The sequence below is a fragment of the Perissodus microlepis genome, chromosome 15 (genome assembly GCF_051167445.1).
Source record: "Perissodus microlepis isolate ML-2025 ecotype Zambia chromosome 15, ASM5116744v1, whole genome shotgun sequence".
Lineage (NCBI taxonomy): Eukaryota > Metazoa > Chordata > Actinopteri > Cichliformes > Cichlidae > Perissodus > Perissodus microlepis.
In genome coordinates this window covers 9,921,853-9,947,340 of record NC_140475.1, presented here as the reverse complement: position 1 = coordinate 9,947,340, position 25,488 = coordinate 9,921,853, and the positions used below count along the sequence as shown (strand labels likewise).

The 25,488-nt window shown below is 41.1% G+C and overlaps 1 protein-coding gene across 1 annotated transcript; it reads right to left on the bottom strand.

The window, feature by feature from the left end:
• Positions 1–1,302: 1,302 nt before the first annotated feature.
• On the bottom strand, positions 1,303–25,154 carry rps6kc1 (ribosomal protein S6 kinase B1). Its single transcript, XM_084953090.1, has 16 exons — positions 24,963–25,154; positions 23,583–23,618; positions 22,379–22,499; positions 20,807–20,922; positions 20,637–20,730; positions 20,471–20,524; positions 19,574–19,996; positions 19,122–19,246; positions 18,807–18,905; positions 17,063–17,110; positions 16,400–16,532; positions 12,938–14,575; positions 11,090–11,179; positions 5,461–5,543; positions 3,639–3,734; positions 1,303–2,846 (listed from the first exon to the last, which is right to left on the bottom strand). The coding sequence occupies exons 1-16, from the start codon at positions 25,062–25,064 to the stop codon at positions 2,745–2,747; spliced, it is 3,360 nt and encodes a 1,119-aa protein (XP_084809216.1). The 5' UTR covers positions 25,065–25,154; the 3' UTR covers positions 1,303–2,744.
• Positions 25,155–25,488: the final 334 nt, after the last annotated feature.

Here is a 25,488-nt window from a genome sequence, read left to right as displayed (position 1 = left end):
TAGCTAAATTACTTCCTTCTTTCATCACAGTCCTTGTGGGCCTTTTGAAAATAATCCAATCATTAACTGCATGAGGTATGTTTATAGTAATTATGTACAATACTGTGCAAAAATCTAGAGCCACCCATCAAGTCTTTCAGTTTTTCTTTGGACATTGGCTTTTGTATTACTCATTTTTAGTTCCATCCTTGTACCTGACCATTTTCAGAGCTTTGTTTTCTTTCTTAGTTTTTTTTTTAAAGCCAAGTAATACTGACCTATGAATCATCCAAGCATAAAAAGGTACCTACCTCGAGGGATGAACCCCAATTATGTCTACAGATAACAGACAACTTAGCAAACAACCAATTTTAGCAGCCAGACACAAAAATGTACAATTTGTTTCCATTTATTTAGTTCTGCACCAACAAGGTGATTCCCAAAGTGCTATTAGTCAAAAACTTGGCATATCTCAACACGGGGTCAAGTCTGTAAAGAGAAGCCAATGTGAAAGTACCTTAAACCTGTACTCTTTCTTTTAGCAAGGGATGAGTCTGTGGGAAAATAAACTTAAGCTTTCACCCTGCATGTGACCTTAGTGACAATTTTCCTTATGATTTAATGCTTTTGAGTCTATATACATCCCCAAAGTTGAGCCTTAACAGTTTATATGGATAACTTAATCAAAAATAATAATTCCCATGCACTTATGAAGAAGAAAATTATTCATTTATGTTGTAGTGTTAGCAGTTTAAAATATCTGTGCTGAGTCTGTGAGGATTGTCATGCAAATTCAACGTTAAGGGGCCATTCAAGAAACTGCAGCTTTTTGGCTCAATGTTTTTGTTGTGTTTTAGCCCTGGAGCCTGATTTCCACACAGGTGCAACCTCAGTAGTTTGCCTTTTTACTGTGAAAACTGCTCATTGCAGTCCCGAGTGTACCTCTATGTACACTCCTGCTTTACAAAGACTCTGATATTAATTTTATTGGAAAAATTGTAGTGACAGTTTTAAATAGCCGTAGAAGCAAAATGAGGGCAGAAAAATAGTAACTGGACCCAAAAAAAAGGTCCCTTGTGCATTAGTGACTGCTGGGTATTTACCATACTGTGTGTGTGTGTGTTGGCATGTCTGTGTGCCGTCTCATATTGCGCTCAACATGACACTCAGCAGGCGTGACATCAGCTTTCTAGGAGTATCATGCGTCCAGCAGATAAGACAGGTTGTAGCCTCAGAACAGGAAAAAACTAATGAAATACACACACAGCTGCTTGCACTTAATCACTGTGTACACACACAAACACACAAAGCATCACTACTGTACATGTGCTCATCCAGGTATGTTTATTGTTTTCCAGAGTGCACTGATACGACACTGACCACAGACAAGAGTGAGCATTAGAAAAACAAAAAAACATCATGTCACATTTATGTTTATGTCTCATCAAAATGGTTAATAGATGGATGAATACTGCAAAAACAGAGTGCAGCATCTAACAGCTGAGTGATTATCCGAATATTGATTAGACAAATGTATTAAATGTATCGAAAATGCTCCAATAAAGCCTTGTATGATTATATCTGATACATGGCATGTGACCATAAAAACGTAAATCTGTCAACGTAGGCAGCGCTAACGTATCTGCGGCAAGTTAGTAGACGTGTTGCTCAACCACAAAACGCACAAAGAAAAAGGATTTAACTGAGCCAAAATGATTGACAGGTTGAACGTAATCACAACTTTGACACCTGGTGTCCTTTTGTTTATCAGTGGATCCTTAAAAATGTATATTTACATGATACGCATTATTTATAGATTTTTTTATAGTATTAAATATCCTAATCCTACATGCACAAAATGCAGTGTTGTACAACACAGAGAGAGTTTTCTCTGATAATCATAAAAACAACCTTCTGCAAAAGGGCTGGTTTTAAATGTGTAGCTCACGCCTCACCCTTTTTCATTCTTCACTGAAAGCGTTACTGACCACACAGGGAGGAGGCTCAAGCCAACCGGCCCTTACAGAGTTACAGTCTATCAAATAATTTAATCTCATGGTAACTAAATTCTCCATATAACACACTCAATTCTCCACTCAACTCATATCACTTAACTATTTTATTCATTCGCCTTGCATAGTGTCAGTCTATTTTACATTTACTGTTCTTGGGCTGGTCTTCAATAAAAGGATTTCACACACACACACACGCACAAAAAAGTAGGTAATCATATATTATACAACACACAGCCTCATGTCAGCTAATCTCAGTGGGCTCCATGAGGAATGATGTAAGTGTCGTCTATGGAAACAAACCGAGCGTATTGCACATGGGTCTTTAAGAAAGCTGACTCAAGTGACTGAATAGCTTACAGTACTTAATGAGGGAACAGAAATGTCACCTCTCACTCTCAGTTAGATCATTTTGGCTTACAGCTACTATGCGCAGAGTGGAAATGCAACAGTGTTGCAGTGATCATCGCTCTGTACAAACACTTACTGCGTAAATTATTGCACCACACGTGTTAAGTGTTCCCTGCACCAAACGTTACACAGTAAATGAGATAAAGAAATGAGCACTGAGCAAACTCCCACTTGGCAAAACTCAGACATGGGGGCTGCGTGGTTGTAGTGAGAGGGAAAAAAAGGGGGTCAAAGTTCAGTTTACCGTATTTGTATTTGTGTGTTCGGTCAGAAGGAAGTTAACTGAGAACAGCCAGTTTTTTTTTGACGACAAGCGACTCTGCTTTCCACAATGGGGTGAGTCTATTTGGGCCACTCCACTGTGGCAAAAAAGGGGTGGGATTTGATATCGTCCACACCTCCCACACCTGCCCCCAGTCTCTCTGTCGGGTTGTACTGGAGCAGCTGCACAGGAGCACAAGACAGAAATTGAAGAGAAAAAAAAAAACATTAATGAAACTAATAATTTAAATGACACAAATAAACCATATTATTTCGAAAGCCTTACTCAACTTCTGAGTTAAAAACAGTACATCTGACATTTTCAAACTACCACTAGCTGTTGCCTATAAAAGTATAAGCACCATATTGCATACGATGCACCCAAAAATACCAAAATCAAGACATCAGGCAGATCCAATAAATACGGTATACAGTCTGTATATGCTGTCACCTTGTAGGCATAGCCACACTGGATTACTGTTAGCTTTATGCTACATTAAGCAGAGAAAAATCCAGGCTGACCACATTAATATATATCCAAAGATTACCAATTCTGAGGATTTGCAATTAGCTCTAAGATATTAGCACAGTGCCAGCTGTGTTATTAAGGACATGTCCATCATCAGTAGTGTATGTTCATCTGCCATAATCTGTCTGACAAATGCATACTGTATATTCCTTATAATTTAATGACGTTACAGTGAAGCTTGGCTTTTTTAAAAATATATTTGGAGATTTCACTGTTGTGTCATTGCACTTCTCAGAGATTACTAACATGTCTGGTGGAAAACATCAGTGAATGTCAACCCATTTCTTCCACTGTATTTGTTGCATACTAACCACTACCACTACTATAAGAAAGTATTAGTTGTTCTTCCTTTGTTCCTGGGAAAGCCCTACTCAATATCTGTTTAGGAGGGAAACCTAATTCTGTGTACAGCATTTAAGTTAGTAGTAATCACACTAGACTCTCACCTGCTCTAGCAGAGATCTGGCCTCATCCGAAACAGACTCGGGGATGTTGAGCGCTGTGTGACGACCGATTCCTGCTGGATGGCAGCGCAGCAGAGACTGTGCAGAGGGAAGGAGGAGTGGAAAGAAGAGAGGTAGATAACCATCATGTAAACACACAGAATATACGGACACCCGCAGAGCACAAGTCAATGTTAAAGCACCAGGACTGGACAAATAGGGAGGAGATCAGAGAGCTAGAGCACCTGAAACAACACTGATCACACCAACTGCAACAAGCTAATGATTTCAGCACTGTTGCTCTTTCTTGGAGCCGTCCCTCTGTGTGTGTCACATGAAGTGAAAATCACAGGAAAAAGAAAGAATGACAAAAACATTATTGTGTTTGGTTAGTTTGTTCTTCGCTTACACAGAGAAAGCTTCCTGGAAGGGACAGCAGCTCATCACCGGTAAATGCGAAACGTTTTTTTATGTTTTGAGAGGTAAAACCTGATCAGGTCAAATTATCAGTTCACTCAGAGGAAAATAAAGCAAACCTAATCCTGCAAGTGAGAAAAAGTAAGCAGTAAGACCTCCAAATGCTTTCCTAACCACAGTATATAGCCCAATTGTTGAAATAATTGACAATAATGAGTGTAATCGCTGCTTGTTGTAAAAGCACTTTTCTCAGTGCATCTTCACTGACAGGCTGGAAATGCTAGAGCAAAATGTGTGCACCAAGCAAAAGCCTCAAACTGTGTGTGTTTGTATTGGGGGGGGGGGGGGGGGGGGGTTCCATCAGTTAGGTCGGTTGGCTCTCTCTCTCTCTCTCCTGATACGTGCTGCAGGAGTTCTGGCTGCATTCCTAGCTGCAGTCAAGACTGCTCCAGGCAAGATCTTATCCTGCAAGGATCAAGAGACACTATGTGTGCCTGTGTGAGTGTATCCTTGCCAGGACTGTACCAAGACATAATCATCAAAGGAGACATCTGTGTCACTCAGTTTGCTTTTTGTTTATTTATTTGTTTTGGGATTTTTTTTCCTTTTTTTTACCCAGGTAAGTAGTTGTTTATTGTTCCAACACAATGGCCCTAACCTAACACCCCGACTCATGTCTGAGCCACTGAAAAGAAGCGCTGATGGCTGATATGAAAATGTGCCCACTGGCAATCAGTTAGAATTTATTCAAATTTAATAGACAATGAAAAATTGAAGGGACGCTCTGCACCTGCACTGGCCGTTTGTGCTTGCATCCGTGTGCGAATTTGTCCTTCAAGAGAGCAGCAAGTTATAATTAGCATGTGTTTGTGTACATGCATGACAGCTATAAATGTATCCGTTATCTTCAAAACAAAAGGCTCTGAGATTCTCCCCTTTCTCCCAAGCTGGTCTTAAAAGATGGTCCCCTCTGATCCTGGACCAGCCGAGCTGCAGCACCTTGAGAGCTGCCCTGGTCTTCACCTTCCACGGCGATCTAAGGTCGGTGTGCTCCAAGCCCAGCGCTGCTCTAGGAGCCAGCAAAGAGGCCCGGTGAGAGCTGACCCCATGGCCCAGCAGATGGAGCTCAGGCTGGGGGAGAAAGTCACACCGACACCCCTGGCACTCCCTGAGAACCAGAGTAAGAGACTGCAGCCAAGACGCACCTCGCACAAACACGCACACACCAAAACAACAACCTCCACCTACTCAAACACATACAGACACGCGCGCAGAATCACACACAACCTGGCACGACCATAAAGAGTGTGAGAGAGTTGAAAGCCAAGACACCTACAGACATCCCACAACACCTTCGCAACAAAGATAAAAAAACAAAACAAAACAGTTTTTGTACTTTTTGACTCACCATGCCTGTCAGGAGTTCAAACAGGATGGCGCCCAAACTCCACCAATCACACGATGCCGTCTCCTCACCAATACCTCCCACCTCTGAAGCGAGAGGAGAGAGACAGAAATGATCAATAAATTAAAAAGCAGAGAAATCATCTGTGTGTGGGAGAGGAAACCAGGTAGCAATAATAAACTAGTGACAAATGTGAAGTCGGGATATGATCAAGCATACAGACGTGGAGTCGTTGATCTTAAGCCTACGATAAACTTTAAGGATCTTGCTTTTGTGCCACCGTTTCAGAGTAACAACTTGGATTAATATTTTGCTGAATTGTTGCAATCAATTCGAAATGAGCACAAAAACGTGGCCACACTCACACACAAAGTGTGTGTCTCATAAAAGGGTGATTTGCATAATAAAAAGCAGTTAAATTGAGGAAACCGTCTGTGCTGCAACTTCACGCCATCTGCATGACCTGACCTCAAACACAAACACACACACTCATGCAACACACAGACACTCAGGCAGCACATACACACACACAAATCAAGAAAGATAAAGCAGGAACACTTGAGGAAAAAAAAAAAAAAAAAAGAGTAAAATATGTTGTTCATTTTTCTTTACTCCCACATTTTCTTTTAGTTGAGCTCAGGGCTAAAACTAATGACATCAGCTTGTTTGAAGAAAAAAATTCTTCATTCAAGTATTTTTTTGCTCCGTAAAGTGTCAGAAACTAGTTTCCTATTTTACTTACATCCCAAAATTATGTATTTTGTTCAAAAACCTGACAGAAATAACTGATCTACAACCCATCTGGCAGGCTCCGCAGCACAAGTCTAACTAAGACACAGAGAACAAGAGTGACACTTGTTTGCAAAAGTCAAGCGTGTACGGCAGCTCCATTGGGTACCAGATGGCCTCTTGTGCCGCTTAGTGTCCCTCTCCTCTCCTGTCCAGAGGGAGGGGGTCTGGTCGCCCACTGGGCCGGGACCCAGGGTCATGGTTGTGTGCGCCCAGGGACCTGGCTCCTCAGCTGGAGGAGCATATTAGACAAAGACCCCTCGTCTCCTGGAGGCTGCTGAGAACTCCAGGGGACTGTGCAGCTCTCTTGCAGCCAAGGTTAGAGAGGGCTATGATACGACTTGCATGTTTCATATACTCACAAACACACACACACACGCGCACGGCCAACTGAGCAACCAGTCTTCAGGGCTCCCCAGGACTACTGTTTTGACAGCCAAGGAGAGAAGATCGTCATTGAATGGACCAGTGATACCTGTGTAGTTATGAGCTGGAGGGAAAATACTGGACACACACACACGCGTACGTCTCAGAGCAAGGTCGATGTCATCACAATGGATTAATGTCTAAGGAGCTGCAGGGAGAGTACAGTGGAGCTGGCTACACTTACCGCTCTGTCAGAGCGAGGCAGGAGAAAGGGAGATGCAGAAAGAGAGGAGAGGATGGGAGAATTAACTGCATCCACAGGCCATGGGTCGTGCAAAGCCCAGTGTTACGGTGTGCTACACGATGTGCACATTTTCCACACTGAGCATACTTAAACTAACTTTGCATTGTATTTCTTAAACAGCTCAAAGAAGAAAAAAAAAAAACACGAGAATTCTAAGACAACAAAGGGATACAGACAAGTTCGGCTCCAACGCGACAACAATACAGTGTGTTCACCTCATGGCCTCTTCTTCTTCCCTTTCCCCTCAACAATGAAGTTCCCTCCTACTTTGTATCTTAATCACACTTCATCTCCTCCCTCCTGGGGACCATAAGGAACTTTCTCTCTTCTCCTCTCGGTCTGACTTCCCTAAAAACTTAACCGACAGTCATTACCAAAAGAGGAAGTCAAGTATATGCAGGTAGGAAGTAAGGAAGGATTGATGTTTGCTGTTCCAAGGCAAGGCAAGGCGAGCACTGTGTGTAAAGGATCTCTCGACAATTTAAAACAAAGAGATTTACACAAGACATACAAGGTATAAATACATTTGTATAAAAAGATTCCATTATAAAAACGATACGATGAAACCACAAAGAGACTGTGAATAAACTTCAAGTTTATGTGAAAAACTAAAGAAAAGAAAAAGCCAAGACCCTACACCGTGCATGAATGGAATCTCTGGATTAAGAAGGAACTTTAGATCAACACGAACATCTACAAATATACAAACACTTGTGAACTTTTGACCAGTGTCCAGTTTTGCCTGCAATCTCAATGATAAACTAATTGAAAACTCCTAATCACGTGTAAGTTGGGCCAAGCAGATAAAATCCTTTAACTAATCTGACTAACAAGCAAACAAATCTTAGGGAGTTCCTTTCTCAAGGTATCAACGCACAAACTGATCTACTAACGTTTGCAACTACCATTAATTCATTTAACATTGGAAAAAAAGGATATCTTATTTTTTGCGCTTGATAATGAAATGAACTGACTGTGCCATTTAGTAAATCTGACCCTTAATTTTATGATGACACGGGTCCAAAGCCCCGACCAACATTTGGAACCAGTAGCTGTGAAGTCCAAACAACTTTGAATTGATTTGTAGTGAAGGTTTCTTCTAATTAGACAAGATGACTCAAATGTTGCCAGTAAAATGACCCCATATCACAACAAAGACACCAGATCACCTCCACTCTAGGGGGCAGGGGGTGAATTTCTTTTTCCATCTGCATGTACATGTATAGCCTCTCAGCCTGGGGAAACATTAGCAGCTGAATTATTTGACATACATAAAAAATGTGAGCAATGACAGTGTCACTCAGAATCTGGTCTTCCATCTGACTTGTTAGAGTGACATACCAAGATAAGGTAAATCATGATATAATCTAGAGGTGACTGGTCGATAAATTTGCAGTTGCCTTAATGTAGCTCAGAGTTCATGTCCACATCAAGATTCCTGGCATCACAAGCAGAGTAAACACACTGAAATAGTAAAGCAGAAGTACTTTAAGGCTTCAGGGTACATGTTCTTCTTTGTATAACCTTTCAAAAAATAATGAGATGATAGCTCTGTGTCAAAAGGAGAACTAAACTGTAACTTCAATCAGATCAGGCGTGGCTGAGCAGGTAAAAGGACTTAAAAAAAACAAAACAAAACAAAAACAATAAAACAAACAGTGGTTATGATGATCGTGTCCTCAGGAACTGCCTTGTCACCTCAGAGAGGAAGAATATTTAATTTCCCTTTTCTTAGAAATCGAAGACAATCGGTTTTGGCTGTGCTTCCTTCTCAGCAGAACAATAAACAATTCCCATTTCTGCTCAAATCAGGTCGTGTTCGCGCAAAGGCGTTTTTTTTTTTTGTTTTTTTTTTCCTTACCAGGAACAAAACATTAGCCATCTGATGTTTATCAGTAAAGAAAAAAATGGTGAGAAAATAAATAAGCAGAAGTGCTGGACAAACGGATTAATGCCCTGCTGCTGATGCATTTTCCAAGAACACTCCTGTGTTTTTTTGGGTGTGAATATGTGTTATTTAAAAACATGTTTCTCTCCTTCTGACACACACACACACACACACACACACACACACACACACACACACACACACACACACACACACACACACACACACACACACACACACACACACACACACACACACAGTCACAGCAGGCCCCCTGCTAGCTTTCTGGCAAACATTCATAAATCTGTCATCAGGAATGAAGCCATTGCATGAGTTGACCCTGTCTGGATAAACAGCAATGCATAACAAGGGCAGGAGACACACACACACACACACACACACACACACACACACACACACACACACACACACACACACACACACACACACATAACTGTGTGTTCACATACATCTAAAGACATATGCATGTCCATGATGTAGAAGTCTTCTGGTGTGACATAAATAAATAAACAAAGTGTGTGTGACAGCTTCTACATTTTAATGTGTCTTTATGGATGAATTTTAAATAAAGATGAGGCAGAACGAGACGCTAGAAAGAGAGAGAAAGTTGCCAGCGTTTGAGTAGGACAGTCGATATATGTCGAAGCGGTCTTTTCATTTAACAGCAGCGTAACACACCCCCTGTTGGCAGCTAAAATGCATTACATCCTTAAATTCACATGGGATCAACTTGTTTGACTAACTAGACCTTTCACACTTAGGCCGAGGTGGGTTCAGTTTCAGCTCAGTTCACAGGTCATCTGCCTTTTATCACAGAACCACATTTTCTTCCCGGTCACATATTGTCATAAAATGTTTTTGATGCTACGGCATGAATTACACTAATGTGAGCCAAACACATTATTTTTTTAGGAGGAACTGCAGATGGTTTAGATAAAGTAAAGGTGTCATTATGTTGCTGTCTCCTGCTCCTCTTACCATTGACAGACGCTGTCAAGGATGACTTCCATTAAACTAAAAACTGTAAATTTTGGTTTAACTGAAACATTTTTATATCATTTTAAATGAAATATATTTATGGTTCTGACCAAATATGATACATGAGGATAGAACTTAAAAAGCTTGCATAAAATACAATGCATTAAAAAAAAAAAAAAACTTTTAATGAGGCTATATTTACTGGATAAGCATCATCCGCATATTACAGTTTACTCATCAACCACGCATTTGAGACTAGTGTAAAAATTACCACTGCTTACAATGACTGAAGAAAAATAAACAAGTGGGATGTCTTTGCTCACCATTTAAGAGTTTAAGCTAGCTTCCACATCACTCACAACACATGTCTCAAAATGTATGCACTTCTATTAGTAAGCTGTTAAACAAGCTGCTGCCAAGGGAATAAAAATGAACACTTTGGATATTAAAGAGAGCATTTGTTCCTTTCAGATTTATTACAAAAGTGAGACACTGTACGTTCTAGACAAAAGGAGGATTTAAATCTGAAGTGACCTTCCTGACTTGAGCGAGAGGATGAATATGAAAGAATAGCTAAATATAAGTGTGTGGGAGAGTGAATGGGTGTGAGGGTCATTGTGAGTGTCTCAGAATGCATCCAGTGTTTTCAACTAGCTGCTAAAACATTTTGAGAAGATTAAACACATCACGCACACTCTGCCTGACAGCCTTAGTGTGAAGCCACCTGCTTAAAGGACCAATACATTAGACGGCACACATACATGTACAAATGCCCAACCACGCACGCTGAAGGGCTAAGTAGGGACTCGGTGCTGTAGTCTAGCACCAGTTTGTTTTAGGCAGCTTTTAAACAGCATGCCAGAGCTGCCACAAGCAGGCCCACTGTGCTACCAGTTGACTGCTGCACAACAGCGCACTCTACAGGACATCAGAACAACTACAACGAGATTCAGCAACTCACATTTGTGGAGGAAGAGTTAAAAATGAATGGTGTTTCTTATTTATCCTTAATATACTGACCAATTAGAAAGGTAAATAAAATGTATAAGAAGTATTTTTAACCCCATAAAAGATTTGTGTACATTTATTTTATTTTGTTAGTTTTTCAATACTTCATATTTCATTAGTTTATATAAAAAGGAGCTTTTCTTTGCAAGCTCCTTTGAGTATTATGGTGGTGGGAATTAACAAAAGTCAGCATATAATTAACTCCAAATATACCCACTAACTGATAAAACGAAAGAAATCAATAGAAAAATGTACTGAAATCTTTGCATATGTCTCACCTGGTGCACAGTACATATTGGCAATGGCCTGTTTGTCACAGGATTCCTCCACATCACTCCAGCTGCAGAAGTAGGTAAGCTGAACGTGACCTAAGATGAGAAGGAAAGACAGAAAGCGTGCAGCTTGGAGTTAAACATCAATCTGCTGATCTGCCTCTCATCAAACCCACACAGGCTAGTGTCACCCAGACACTCAACTTTTCAAACTGTTCACCCCACCTTTAAAGCACTTCCTTCCTCCATTCCTTTCTGCCGCTCTACATCCCTCTGAACTTTTCAAGCACACAGCCCCAGCGATTACTCCTGTTTAGCGGGTACCCGTTAACGCTATCATTAGAACTAATGGTGTCATTAGGTAGCCGTGGCCATTAGCCTGGGCTAGCCAGACTGATGCACCACACTAGGCCGTTGATGGGCCCTTTAGAACAATAATTACCACCAGGGAGACGAAAACAGCCACTCAGCTAATTAGATGCTTGTTGATAACGAGGTGGAGAGAGATGATTGTAGGACGACAAAAGAAGAAGTTGAGGGGGAATCTGTGACCTCATGGTAAAACAACGCTTTCGCTTCTCAGAGAGACTTCATTCTGCTAAACAGATTAGATCACGGCTGACTGATGAAGGCTGTGGACTGTATCTTTACAATGCAAGTTATCCAGTTTGGGGAGGGAAAAAAGGGCAAATTAAACATGACAACTGTTATATACAGTAGCTGCTTCATGGTGATTTATTTATCTCTTTTTAAACCTGGTTTTGTCCAGCTTCTGGTAGATTTAATCAAGATTAGATTAATCAAGTGCGCTTTTAATTTTCATACTGACTGTTAAAGGTTTAAATTGCTTCCCTGGTTTCTTGTTTTAGTGCATTTTATCGTTTCATGTAGGGCTGTGCAATATGACCAAAATCTCATATCCCGATATAAAACATCTATCGTCCCGATAACGATATAAATCACATTTTCTGTAAATTCTGTGAATCTCGGGTAGCTGAAGTGTTTCCAGCTGGGCGTCATGTACCTGGAGTCGACTGTTTCAAATGATGCAAGAAACTACACATTTTTAGACATAGGTTGTAACGGCCGCCGTTTTCTTTGTGAGTATTTATTACACGCCGTGCTGCGGGGAAAAGCCTGCTCTAACGTTTGAGTCTAAGGTTTCTTTTTTAGCACCTGACGACTCTTTTTTGCATCTAATCCGTAAATACTCTGCATACTTTTTCACGTGATTCAGTTTATTTTGAAAAGTCTCAACAGAATCTTGAGCTTTATTGTGAAGGATTTATGTGGAAAATAAACAAGCGGACATGCGATGGTTTTACCGTCGTTGTTGCTAACGACAACGCATAAAAACGGGCGCTTGTCCGTCCGTAGTGTGGTTATATTAAATATAAGAGAAAGAGAGAACTTTAAGAAATTAATATAGCCACTACAGTGACCATCAAAACGATGAAAAAATATTGCCGTAAACAGTTTAATTTGCAACACCACGAAACAAACGATAGCGTAAAATGAAACGATAGATGTTTTTATATCGTCATCTGATATATATCGTTATATCAAACAGCCCTAGTTTCATGTGTAAAAGTCCTTAACATACCCATGTACCCAGTAATCCACCAAGAAGTGACGGGAATGATGACTTGGGGTAGCTATTACCAAGGTTGGACCAGTTTGGTAAACTAGACTAATTATTAACATTCTGTCATTAAACTGCATATCCTTCTTTCTTTCCTTATCAAACATAACTAAATATTAATTTTGATCTTATTCCCTAGATTTTTCAGGACTGATTAAATGCCCGACAGAATAAAAACAAAACCCTTAACACAATTATAAAAAAAGTCTAACCTTGGTGGTCAAGCAGGATGTTATTGGGATTTAGGTCCCGGCAGATGATCCCTTCTTGGTGTAGAGAATCCAAGGCTGTCACCATCTCTACTGCCCAGCACCGTACAAATTCCTCCGGGATACGAGTTTGGGAAGCAGCCAACGACAGCTTGTCCAGCTCGGCAAACAGCCGGGATACTTCTTTATCAAATTCGCTACCACCTGTATTACTAATAACTCTTGATGATTCGTCATCAAGTCCTAATAAATTCTCAACCGCTCCACAGGCCTCTGTGCCATTTGTGGCCGAGTCAGAGCCTGTGCTGTTTGGAACCAAGTCTGTGTTTACTCTTGCACTGGGCTCTAGTTTCTCACTATGAGAGTCAGTGTCTGGAATGCCTGTGTCAAGAGGGAGGTCATTATTTTGGCGTTCAGGGTGGATAAACATTTTGTCAGAAGCCTCTTGTCCCAATGCCAGACTGTAGTCATCCAAAAGCGAGTTGAATGGAGATGGAGATGCAACACTCGTGTCACAAGTTGCAGAGGCTGTACATAAAGATGAAAGGTCCTGTTCCAGTGGCTGTTCCTCCTCTTCCTCAGGCTGAGTATGAAGCTGTAAGACATCTGGCTGGATGAACTTTTGAGGAGAGGCCGTGACCTCGAGGCCCAGACACACTCCTGAAGTCTCCAATTCCTCCTGTAAAGAGTCTGCAGTCCCGCTCACTACAGGGAGGTTCACCAAAAGGTCTGGTGGATGCCCCTCATCCTCCACTACTGCTTCTTTAAACGAGATCACTGGCACTGACTCATTGGAGGCTTTATCACTACAGTCCAAACCCCAAAGATCCAACCCGGGACCTTTGACCTCCTGAGCCAGCTCTGGAAGATCCTCAGTTACACCTGAGTCCAGGTCGGACGTAGAAAAGAAAGGGACTTGTTTATGAGAGGGACGCTGCTCTCCTAGTTCAAGGCACATAACCTCGCTTGCACTGTCTTTGCTATCAATACGAAAAAACTCCATTGGCGTGTTCTTGGACTCATCTAAAGACAGAGGCACAGCGGGGGAACGTAAAGGACTAAAGACTTCATTGTGATCCTGTCCCTCACCACGGTTTTGATCGCTGTCTTGGGCATTACCGCTTTTATCAGACAACTCACTGAAGAAGCCAAGCTCCTGAGAACTGATTGGTGAAGAAAGGCTTTCATTGCTGAGAAGTGAGCGGCTACGTGACGATGTGGTGGTCGTTGCATTAGGTACCTCTAATGAGAGCATTTCCTGCTCGCTCTTCTCTTCCTCCTCCTGCAGTGCATCTGGTTCTACTTTCTCCTGTTCGTACTCATTGCAAAGGGTCAAATAGCTGTTGGTGCACTCTTCTTCAGAAGTGGCTCCAGAGTCAGTTTGCTCCACAAGCCTGGGAGGAAGAACGCTTTTAAGAGGAGAAAAGAGGCTCTCGGGTTCCTTCTGTAGCCCAGAGACAGACTCTGAATCAGCAACAGGCACCGAACCACAGCTGGCTGAATCTACATCCAGCTGTGGCGTGGTATGTTGAGGAGAGCGCACGGCGGTTGTGTGGCTCTTCTGGATGAAAGGGATGTCAAAGCTGTCCTCTGGGCTGGAGTTATGCATGTATTTTCCAATGTGAGACCACAGTTTCCCACCTGAAAGAAGCAGAGCATTAAAAAGAAAACGGTGCACAATATGGGGAGAACCAGAGGTATCAGAAGTAGAACTTAGGGAGCAGACAGAAACAAATGAGCCAATATTAGCTAGATAATCACTTTCCTGTTTTTCTTTGTGATTATTATCATGAACACATAATCTTGTTCCTAGGAAACAGTTTTCTTTATCTAAAACATTTCTGCTCCAGTGTTAACAATAACAACTTATCTTCCTGTAGACCAGAGGTCCCCAACCATTGGCCTGAGGACCGCTACCAGGTCGCAAAGACAGAAGAAAATTGCTTAAAATTGTATGTATTTTATTTTTTATCAGTTTTCCAGACATTTTTACTTTTCAAAACAATGCCACTTTCGAGTTGGACCTCACTCCTGCACTTAACTTAGTTCTGAGTTTTTTTCTGCCCCCCATGCATCAGTAACTCTGAAAGCTAACCCTCACAAAAAGCTGAGAACAATGGAAAGAAAACTGTATTTAAAAGAAAATGTCAAGAATCCCATTTAAATTGCAGCTTCAGGTGCAACTTTCGCAACAGGTGATTCACACGCTCCACATCTACTCTGTATAATATTGCCCAGCTAGCTAATGAAGCCATGAAACAAGCTCTGGGCTCCCACTGATTCTGCATTATGGCGAGTTGGTATTGATGTGATAATCATGTAATAATTATTGACAGTGCATAATATAAAGTGCAATAGTTATATTTACATTACAAGCAGCCACCCTCTAGTTCATGATAAAACAGGGGCCCACTGCTCTAGAGAACACATTACAGATCGTCTATGTGGAGAGGTCAGGTGACTAAGCTAACCTTAACATCAAATTTTACATTGGATGTGAAACACCTTTGATTCTACGCCTCTACACTCTTCTTCCATTCTTCACTTAAAATTTACTGGTACTTGTTAACTACTTAATTAATAACTGACTCAAGTACAACAAAATATTGGCACACAGATGAGTTTGAGAGTTTTAGGATTTCTATGCAGGTAGAAATCCCCATTTTTTGACACCATTTTCCAGATGTGCGTCTCACTTTTCTGAATCTGAAAATGCTACATCAAAAGTGGCTACATACACACAGACATACATACGTATCACAAGCAGCTGTAGTGTAAGTAATTGGGAGCTAGCATCTGCTGTGTGCAATTAGAATGAATACGAAGTTCACAGTGATGATAATGATAGCGGGGCAGCTCGATGGCTTAGAAAGTAAAACCATCCACATGTTGTTTTGTCCAATGTCACTCAGGTCACTGCCTCTTTCCGTCTGCCCGTCTATCCTTATTCAGCCTATCAACTACCTCCATGTTAATACTATAAAAGCAGGACTACTACGGGATTTTTTTCGTGTAACAGGAGTGAGTCATAATGAGTGAAACGGTTTCTGATTGGCTTTATCAAATCCTGCTGAACATCCCCATATGAAATTCAATACTGTCCACTAATATTAGCACAGGATGGTTATGGAGTACACCAGATTGAATAGGTTACAGGGCGTTAAAAAATATGGCTGCCATTCATAGTATGCACTCACCCACGCATACAGTCTACACACACATCCTAGAGTGAGTGGGATGTAAGGATGCCCAGGTGTTGGCATAGCTAATGAAGCATGGCGCCACCTGGTATTCAGAATAATGACCTGTGACACACACCCATCTCTATCAAACATCTGTCTGGAACAAGGGCACAGAGAGGGGCAGGAGACCGGAGAGTCAGGAGAAGGAGGGGAAAAGAGAGGTGGAGGTAAAGAAGACAAATGAGGGAAGATGAAACAGATGAGACTGAAATGTGTCCCTTACCTTCGGCATACTGCAGCAGAAGAAAAACAGTGTCTTCGGAGACAACAAACTTTCTCAGCTGCACCATGTGGGGCACAGAGCGAGGCATGATGTTCATCTTCGTCCGCCCACAGTCACTGCTTTTCCTCAAACCCTGCAATAAAAAAATAAAAAAAAAAAGATGAGAGGTGAGTCATTAAAGAGAACATATGCACTGATTCAAATAACAAGCATTTAAGTAGAAGATAAGAAAAGAGTGTGCATGAATAGGAGGAAAAAAAATGTGGCAAAGGAGAAACTTCCCATTAACCAAGTGCTAGTTATGCCCTGTGGCAACCCAAAGTCACCGAATTCATCAGGCTACATACAGCACAAGAGCCGCACAAATCTATCAGCGCTACATGTAAAGTTCACATCGGGTGCGAGAGTGTGTATGCATGCACGTGTGCGCACGCGTGTGTGTAGTCATTTATGCCTGCGCGGTGTGTTGGCATCTGGCACACGTCTCACACCTGAGAGCAGAGGAGCTGACAGGGACAGGCCCATTAGAATCAATTACACCAGTCACACACAGGGGCTTCTGGCACACTTCACACTTACAGTCAGGACGACGAGGATGCAGGGCAAAAAACCCACACCACAACATAACGCGCGCGCACACACGCACACACACACTAGACTTACTTTCAGGATGAAAGTCTCTTGTGTTCTCTTGTCCATGACCAGAAGAACCTGCGATAGAAGAGTACCATTAATTGCAGGACACGAAGAGACATATGCAGACTAAGATGATGTAGTGGTTATGTCCTCCAAAGCAGTTTTTTTTTTTTTTTTTTTTTAAATGACCGGGTCAGGACACACATAAGGTTTACTGAGAGATTAATGCAGGCCCCTAAATTACACTAAATTGACACTACTATGTCAGATCCTGTTGTGCCAACCAAACTGCAGTCTCAGCGATATTATACAGAAAAACAAGAATCAACAGAGCTTTAAAGTTTAATAAAAGACCTAAATATTCTTGGAAATATTCTAGCAAATCTGGCCATTCCTTGGTCCTTAAAAAAACATTCAGAACAAAGTGAGAGTCATTTATAACTCTGTTTATATACAAGACTGAGCATCAATTTTAGAGAACATGTGCTGTCTAAAACATGTCAACACAGAGCTATGCAATTTGTCATGACAGAGGCAGTAATTACTAGCAGTGTCATCACTAAACTGTCAGATATCAACAGAAAGGGAAAGCAAATCCTTTTTTCCCCATTTAATTTCCCTGTTCTTTTTCACTCTTTCCCCCTTTTTCCTTCCTGAGATCTTCATTTTCTCCCTCATTTCTCCCTTCCTCTCTGACATCTCCATCGCTCGTTTACTCCCTCCCTGTCTCAGGGGAGAGCTTGAGCATATGTGTGCGACCCAGTGTGTGTGTGTGTAGTGCATGTGTATGTTTTGAGAGTGCGTTCTCTCCATGTGACCCTGACTGGGACCAAACAGGTGCAGGCTAAATGGATATGAATGGAGCAGTGAGTAAACAGAGTGGCGGTGCTAGCCAGGGTGCTAATATAATTAAGAAACAAACATCAGGGAAGGGGGGAGATAGATAGGAGGGGTGGGTGAGGCGGTGCTGGTGGGGGCAGCAGGGTGAGGACCTCTCTCCATCTGTCCCCGCTGTCCCCATTTAAAGTAAAAGGAGGAAGGAGGAGGGGGTGGAAATAGATAAGAGGAAAGAAAACACCACTGCTGGATAACTTCATCTTTGATTGAGGTTTTTTTTTGTTTTGTTTTAACGCCTCAAAGACTTCTGACATATTATGTATTTTGAGTGCACCTCAGTGGAGTTATACATGTTGGTATTGTGTCAACGTTTTCCTTAGGGTTTGTTGTTGTGTGTGCGTGCGTCTGAGTGAGTGTGTAGGATGAGCATCATTGATTCAGTGTTGTGTGTCGCTCTCTGAGCTGCTTGCCAAGTCATTTCATGGCTGAGTGGAGAAGTTGCTTCGCCGGCAGCTGGTTGAGAGGACCAGCAACCCAAACTGACCTTGTGGTAGTCATAACTGATGCTAAACATACACACACTCAGCCCTTACCATACATCCAGTAAATCTACTGTGTTTTATTACCCCCTGATAAAAGAGATGGTCAAAGAAGTAAAGGACACACAAGGAAGAGAAATCTGGAGTTGGATAACATCCATACTCTGGGTCGAAGTCATCATTAAATTAACAAATGTCTGCTAGCCCTGAGTGTAATTATTTTGTGAGAATTCTGCTATCAAATTACATGAATGTGTATTTTAATGAAATGTGTTTTCATTAAAAAATTACTTGGTAGAAAAAAGGCAAACTGGTGATTGGGTGAATGAAACAACACTTGAATGAAGTCATACAGTCAGCTTGGAGGATGCAACACTTGTAAATTGAAAGCATACCTTATCTATGACCCCTAATACCCTGTAAGCTCTCAGCTCCTCAGATGGACTCTGCTGCCCTCCTCTGTTCAAAGAAGAGCAGCACTGTACCCCAAAGGCCTTGAAAAGAAAAACCTTTCAGTGTTTCATACATATGCAATTAAATCATTCATTCAAAAAGATAAACTTATTTCCATTAATCATTTAATCAATTCATTCACAAACTTGTGTTTTCACTGCAGTGCGTGTGAGGAACCTAGTAGATGCATGCATATAAAGAACATTTGTGTAATACAATACAGAAAGTCTATGAACCAGCATTTCACTCCCACTCACCACTGTTTGTGTTGACCCTTGACCCATGTTGCTTCTCAGATACTGACTAGATATTTGCTCTGCACGCATCAGATATTCGGCAGTCTTCTTTTTCACGGCCTCTCGCCGTGTAGCACTTGGCTCACCTAAAGAAAAAAAATGTAATGAATATTTTTTTAACAAAGTAGATCGAATAGAGTGGAGTCTAAAGTTAAAAGCATGGAATTTAAATGGCTTACAAAGTAAAAATGATGCATTTATGCTTAATAGATCCTTTTTAAGGTACATTTGTAGTGAAATTTTAACAAATTGGACTTCACTGTTTCTGGACAATACTGTTTCTGCATTTCAATAACTGCCAGTCTACAACATCAAAGCAAGTTTTCTAGGTAAGTTCCTGAGCCCAAGTGTCACTCAACTTAAAACTACTATGAGACCATATAGAAATTTATTGAGCTCTTGGTCAAACTAACCTTGCACGCCTTGCAGCAGCAAGTCAACTCCACTGCGATAGTATGAAAAAGCTGCCTGGTAGTCCTGTTCCTTCTCCTTTTGGACAGCAAAACAAATGAGCTCACTGGCTTTGTCCAAGTAGTCTGAATTAACGTCCTTAAGGTTGCCGGCAGTGGATTTTTTCAGACTGCTGGGGAAGAGCGGTGCTCGACCTGGCCAGCTAACCTCTGGGTTAGGGGCTGAGGAGGCAGGGACCGGGGCAGGTGATGGAGTGCGACGTACATGCAGGGAGGGCAAGCGAGGGCTGCAGCTGCTGCTAATGTTGGTGGCTCCCCCTTGTGGCTGGTTTGGGGAGGTGTGACCTGAGGCCATGCCATCATCCAACTCAGCCAAAGAGTCTGTGTCCACCGCAAGGGAGGTCAAGTCGCTGTCACTGGATGGGCCTAGGAATAACAGGAATCCCGCGGTCATAACGGACAGCTACAAACATAAACCTTTAACAAAACTACATCATCATCATCTTCCTCTCTTTAGGGGTAGCCACAGTAGATCACCTGTCTCCATCTCACCCCATCCCTAGTATCCTCCTCTGTATGTCCTTCTTCACTACATCCACGAACCTTCTTTGTGGTCTTCCTGTTTTCCTCCTGCCTGGCAGCCCTATATTGATTGTCCAAAATGTCCACTATTCCTTCTCTGCACATGTTCAAACCATCTCAGCTCTTCCTCTCACGTACTCATTTCTAATCCTGTCTCTTCTGGTCGCTACCATCTTATAAATCTTTAGTTTCACTCTTCTGTCACAAATCACCCATGCTCACCCTCTCCATCCTGTCTTGACTCTTTTTTGCACTCACCATTTATTAGATCCATATACATCCCAAAATATTTAAAGTGTGCATGTTTATTGTACATACCTCCATACTCTGATGTGAGAGTCAAATCTTCTGCCCCACTGATATCTCTCTGAACTGAAAAACATATCCAGACATCGCAAAGCAAGTTTGAATTAGCACCTACTAATCAGCACCTAAGCTGAAAGGAAGACTAATAACAGGAAAGACATTCTGTGTGCAACCCTACCATCAGAGCTACAGTCTGATAGAGTGTCAGCCAGGAACTCGGAAAAGGGCTCCGCTGGTCCAATGAGCTCTGAGCCGTCATGGACCTCACCACCCTGGACAATAAAAAATACTTCAGTCAAAAGTTTTTTGCGATTATTCTTGTGTTTCTGTCAATGTGTACTAGAATACCTTGAAGAAATCTTGGATATGCTGGCTATTGTAAAGAGCAGGGATATTAGCTGAGAACTGCAGGAGATCCTCAGAGCACTGTCTTCTTTCCTCAATCACTGAGTCATCAAAACGACCTACGACAGGCACACACGGATGCAAAAAACATACATAAGTGATGCTTACATTACGCAAATGATTATACTGTATTTATTATAACTAGTGCCTGCTTACAGTATAATAACACCAAGCTATCTGAAGTGGGCAAATCCATCTCTACAAAGCAGGGCTGCAACGATGCGTCGATATAATTGATGACTTCAACTATGAAAATTTGTCACCGTGGAATTTTATTCTCGACGCATCATGTTCTAAAACCATGCACTAAAGACGTTACATATAAAACGCATGGAAAAATCTGGAAATCAGTTTTTGACACAACACCGGCACCCTGGAGCTGTGACGTCGACTCTGAATGGGTCAGTTTTAAGCAGTCATGTTAGTGCATTGCGTTAATGCCTTGTTTGTGTTCCTGTGTGTACAGTAATGTTTATATTAGCTTACCTGTCGGAAACTTTTCATGGATGATGCTTGCTAAGCGAACACTGTTTTAGTTTTGTTGGCTAGTAAGTGAAATGCGATAGAAAACCATTAAACAGTAGTAGCTACACTGTCTCCTAGTTTGTTTCTCACATTAATATCAGGATTAAACAGTGTAATTGGCATTGATCGCTACACCCTCTGAGAAACCATGAAATAAAACCAAATTTGTGATTAGTAACGGTCTTTTCTAATTCTGTTTTTTCAGCTTTCCTAGTATTAAGCAAAGGCGTATAGATGAGTTTGTCCTGAGAAGAGGCTCTTGCACCTCTCAAATGACTGAAGTCATGACAGAGAGGATCCTCAGCATGATTATCAGCAGCTGGGGACATCATCTCAAAGATAACAGTCCAGAGCATTTTCACTGCAATTGTGCATTCATGAATTAAATCATCTGTGAACTTTGGAAATTTTTTTTCATTTTGGACTGGAAAAAAAATCTTTATGATTTAATTTTAAGCTTTATTTAAACTTATGGACAGAAGCCATTTTTAGTTTCCTATTTGCACATAACTTTTTTTTTGCCAAAATACTACTAACACTTTAATTTGTATTACCTAATTTTTTATTTATTTAATTTTTATTCTCACGGAGTTCCTCTTGAGTAATGTTTAAACACATTTGATTATTTTCAAAATCCTTTGTTTCCTGTGTCATTATTTTAATTTGCTGTGGGACGAGACAACAGGGTAACAGCGGGAATAAGAGTTATTGAAATAATCGTTGACCGATTAACTAATCAAAGAAAAATTGGCAGATTAGTCGACTAACAAAATAATCTTTAGTTGCACCCCTACTACAGAGTCTAACATTCACATTTTTCTTTGTTCAAAATCTCAACAACTCAAAGATGAGGTACTGTAGGATTGAAAGAAATCTCACAGAAGAACAAAACTGTAGAGGAGTAATTCTGTCAATCAAGACAAGCTTTCGCTCTTGATAATTTTAGGGCAAATGTGTGACACAGGGGAATAGAGAAAGTCATCTTCTTACCAAAGACCTTGGCCTTAGCAAAGGGAGGAAACAGCTCTGATTGGCCACATGCATTCTTGTGCAGCTGCCAGAGATTCTGATGGAGTTTCCGGAAATCACTGTATCTCTTCCACACCGTTATCTACAGAAAGACAGACACAGAAGACACAGATAAATCAATCATTTGGGGTTTAAAGATCTATCTACCTTTAATTGAATGGATTATGATTATTATCGTTGACTGAACAAAAGCAGCTGATTTTCTACTTGTTTGTAAATGCAATCTCATTGTCACCGATAATGCTATTAAATCACTGCAATCTTGTTAAACTCAAAAATAGCTAACATAACAACCAGAGTACTCCACAGCCTTAAACTCTAGAGACTTTTCCCTCATGTGACTGCTACTAGGCCAAAACATAAATCAATGTAGTCCACATTTTGCTGTCATCTTGTGTTTCGAAACTTTAAATACAAGCCACAACACCCAGAATGAAGCAGTTACTTAGTGGAATAAAGAAAAGCATAATGGCCACATATTGAGATGCTACTGTGGTGTGCGGAAATTTTAGGCTGCTGGATGGTGTGGGGAAAAACTAGGCCAATCACATCCTCCAAACAGGAAGATTACTCAGTAATGGAGGTATGTGTGTTTCTGGCAAAACATCTCTCTGTCTCTTAGAAACACATACAGTAATTGACATCATGCCTGTTGCATTAGCACTGGTTGTGGGCTTAACTGCATTCCTCAGTGTGTTTGAAATGTAAGACAGCATGCATGCACAACACAGACAAGTATAGTTGGTTAAATGCTCTGTAAAACCGTGTAAAATGAGCAAAATAATTAATGAGTAACTTCGGTGGATTTCTGTCCATACCAAGGCATATATAGATAGTAAGCATTTAGATTAAAATAAATAGTGCAAAAGTTAGATATGAACAAGTTTCCAGGTGTAGGCCTAATTATCTGTAAACTACATTTCACAATGTTTCTGGTTAAAAGAGCTTCGGTTTCAGGATATAATGTGTAAAGAAGCCATAAAGCCAGATTCTGAAATTCATGAATTAAAACGAGTAAAACTAAATATCTGAAACTGAAATATCTCCTTGCCATTATTTTTGGATGACAAATACAGTAGCCCCTGTCTTGGTATTTCTCAGTTGTCAAAGGTAAAGAAGCATTGACCACTCAAAAAATGGATTGAAAAAAAGCTGCATGTCTTACCTCTTGGACATCCTCTGGGTTCTTCCTGGAGATTATCTGTGTGAAAGAGGGAGAAGAGAAAATCCATGTGAGTAATCCCTATCTCTTGCTAGAGCAACTTCCTTGCAGGGCTGTCACAAGTATGAGCAGGGACAAGGCTCTGAGTGTCACAATGATGGCATTATGTACAGTGACGGAAGTCTCGAGTGTTAGAACGAGACATCACCCAGAGTCATAACAAGGACAGCAGCCAGACAAAGACACTCAGCCTGCCCCAGTCCAGTTTTTACAATGCGAATGTAACATTGTGATCGCATAAGTGCTGATTAATAATCAGATAAACTCAATCACCAGTAGGCACGCTGCTCTACGCATCTCACCCTATTCCTAGCATCCTCCTGTCACACTAACCCTCTGCATCTGCATCCTTCACTACATCCATTAATTTTTTCTGTGGTTTTTCTATTTTATTCCTGCCTGGCAGTTCTAAATTAAGGACCCTTTGCCCAATATATCCACTATCCTTCCTCTGCATAAGTACAAACCATTTCAGCCTTGCCTCTAAACAACCCAAGCTAGTCAGTCCCCGTGATATAATCATTTCTAATCTTGTCCATCCTGGTCACTACCAATGAAAATGTTAACATCTTCAGCTCTGCCACCTCCAGCTCTGCCTTCTCTCTTTTTGTCAGTTCCACTGTCTCCAAACCTAAACCTAATCTCCAACTTTCTAAACCTTCCCTCTGACATTTACTGCTATCCTCCTGTCAGAAATCTCCACTGGCACTCTCCACCCACTCCACCCAGCCTGCACTCAGATGCTTTAGATGGTTGACCCCAGGTATTTAAACTCATCCACCTTTACGAACTCTGCACCTTGCAGCTTCACTGTTACACTTGCCTCCTCCTCATTCGTACACACGTATTGTGTTTCGGTTCTGCTCAACATGCGGATCATAAAGTACTTCATCTTTAACATCGGCTTTAACACAGAAGTGTTAAATAGTTTTATTACCTGAAAACGTAGCGAAAAAAAAAAGAACGAGTTGCCACCTCCTGAATATCTGTGTATCACAACACTATACATAACATTAACTTAGTTGCTTAGCATCAAACCATTAACACCCGGGTTAACTCTGGGTCACATTCAATTCGCCTCAAATCGACAGTGTAAGTTAGCAAATAGAAAGCATGTATTTTGAAACAAGAGAGGGTATGAATGTGCCCATTAGCTACACATATGTTCTCAAAAGCTGTCGCCACTTTTAATTCACCGCCACACGGTTAACCTGACGTTTTTATTTGGGTCCCTTTATAATCATAACAGCTTGGCTAACACTGCTAGCTATTGACACCTAGCATTAGCCTAGCCTTCCCAGTGCTCATCGTCTATTTACTTACCCTTGCAGTGACTTTGTACACAGTGTAGCCTTTCTGGTGCTTCTTGGGATCTGTAACAGTATAAAACCGAGCAAGTTCTCCTCTGTCCCGCTGCGATATCATTCTGATATTGACAACATTGCCGAAGCTACCAGCCGGCTAGCCGTACACATTCATTCTCTGACTGCACAGTCAGTAACATGCAGACAAATAAATCAGAGCGCCCCCTTTAGGAAAGCAACTGAACTGTAATCTTTGTCTACGGGAATGGCAGTTCAATTTGCTACCGGTGCATTTCTTTATTCCGTGAGTGATCAGATTTTTTTTAAACACAGAAATTAACAATTAGACATTAAATCAATAGAATATATGTCACCAAACAGAAAGTCATTTTTTGTGCAACATGGGAAGCATATTATGTCATGTACACTTGATCTGTAATTAACTGTTAATCTTAACAACCAACATTTGGATTTAATAATACAGAAAGTTCTGATCTACTCAATTAGCAAATAGTAATGCAATAAAGGAAAAATAAATAAACTGC

What these genes read in the sequence shown, in the direction of transcription:
- rps6kc1 (XM_084953090.1), bottom strand. Translation starts at nt 25,064, where the DNA reads ATGATATCGCAGCGGGACAGAGGAGAACTTGCTCGGTTTTATACTGTT. An exon ending in GCTGCTGCAAGGCGTGCAAG is followed by an intron (nt 19,247 to 19,573) that starts GTTAGTTTGACC and finishes TTTTTTCTTTAG; the next exon opens with GTGAGCCAAGTGCTACACGG. An exon ending in CATCCTGCTTGACCACCAAG is followed by an intron (nt 11,180 to 12,937) that starts GTTAGACTTTTT and finishes TTCTCATCTTAG; the next exon opens with GTCACGTTCAGCTTACCTAC.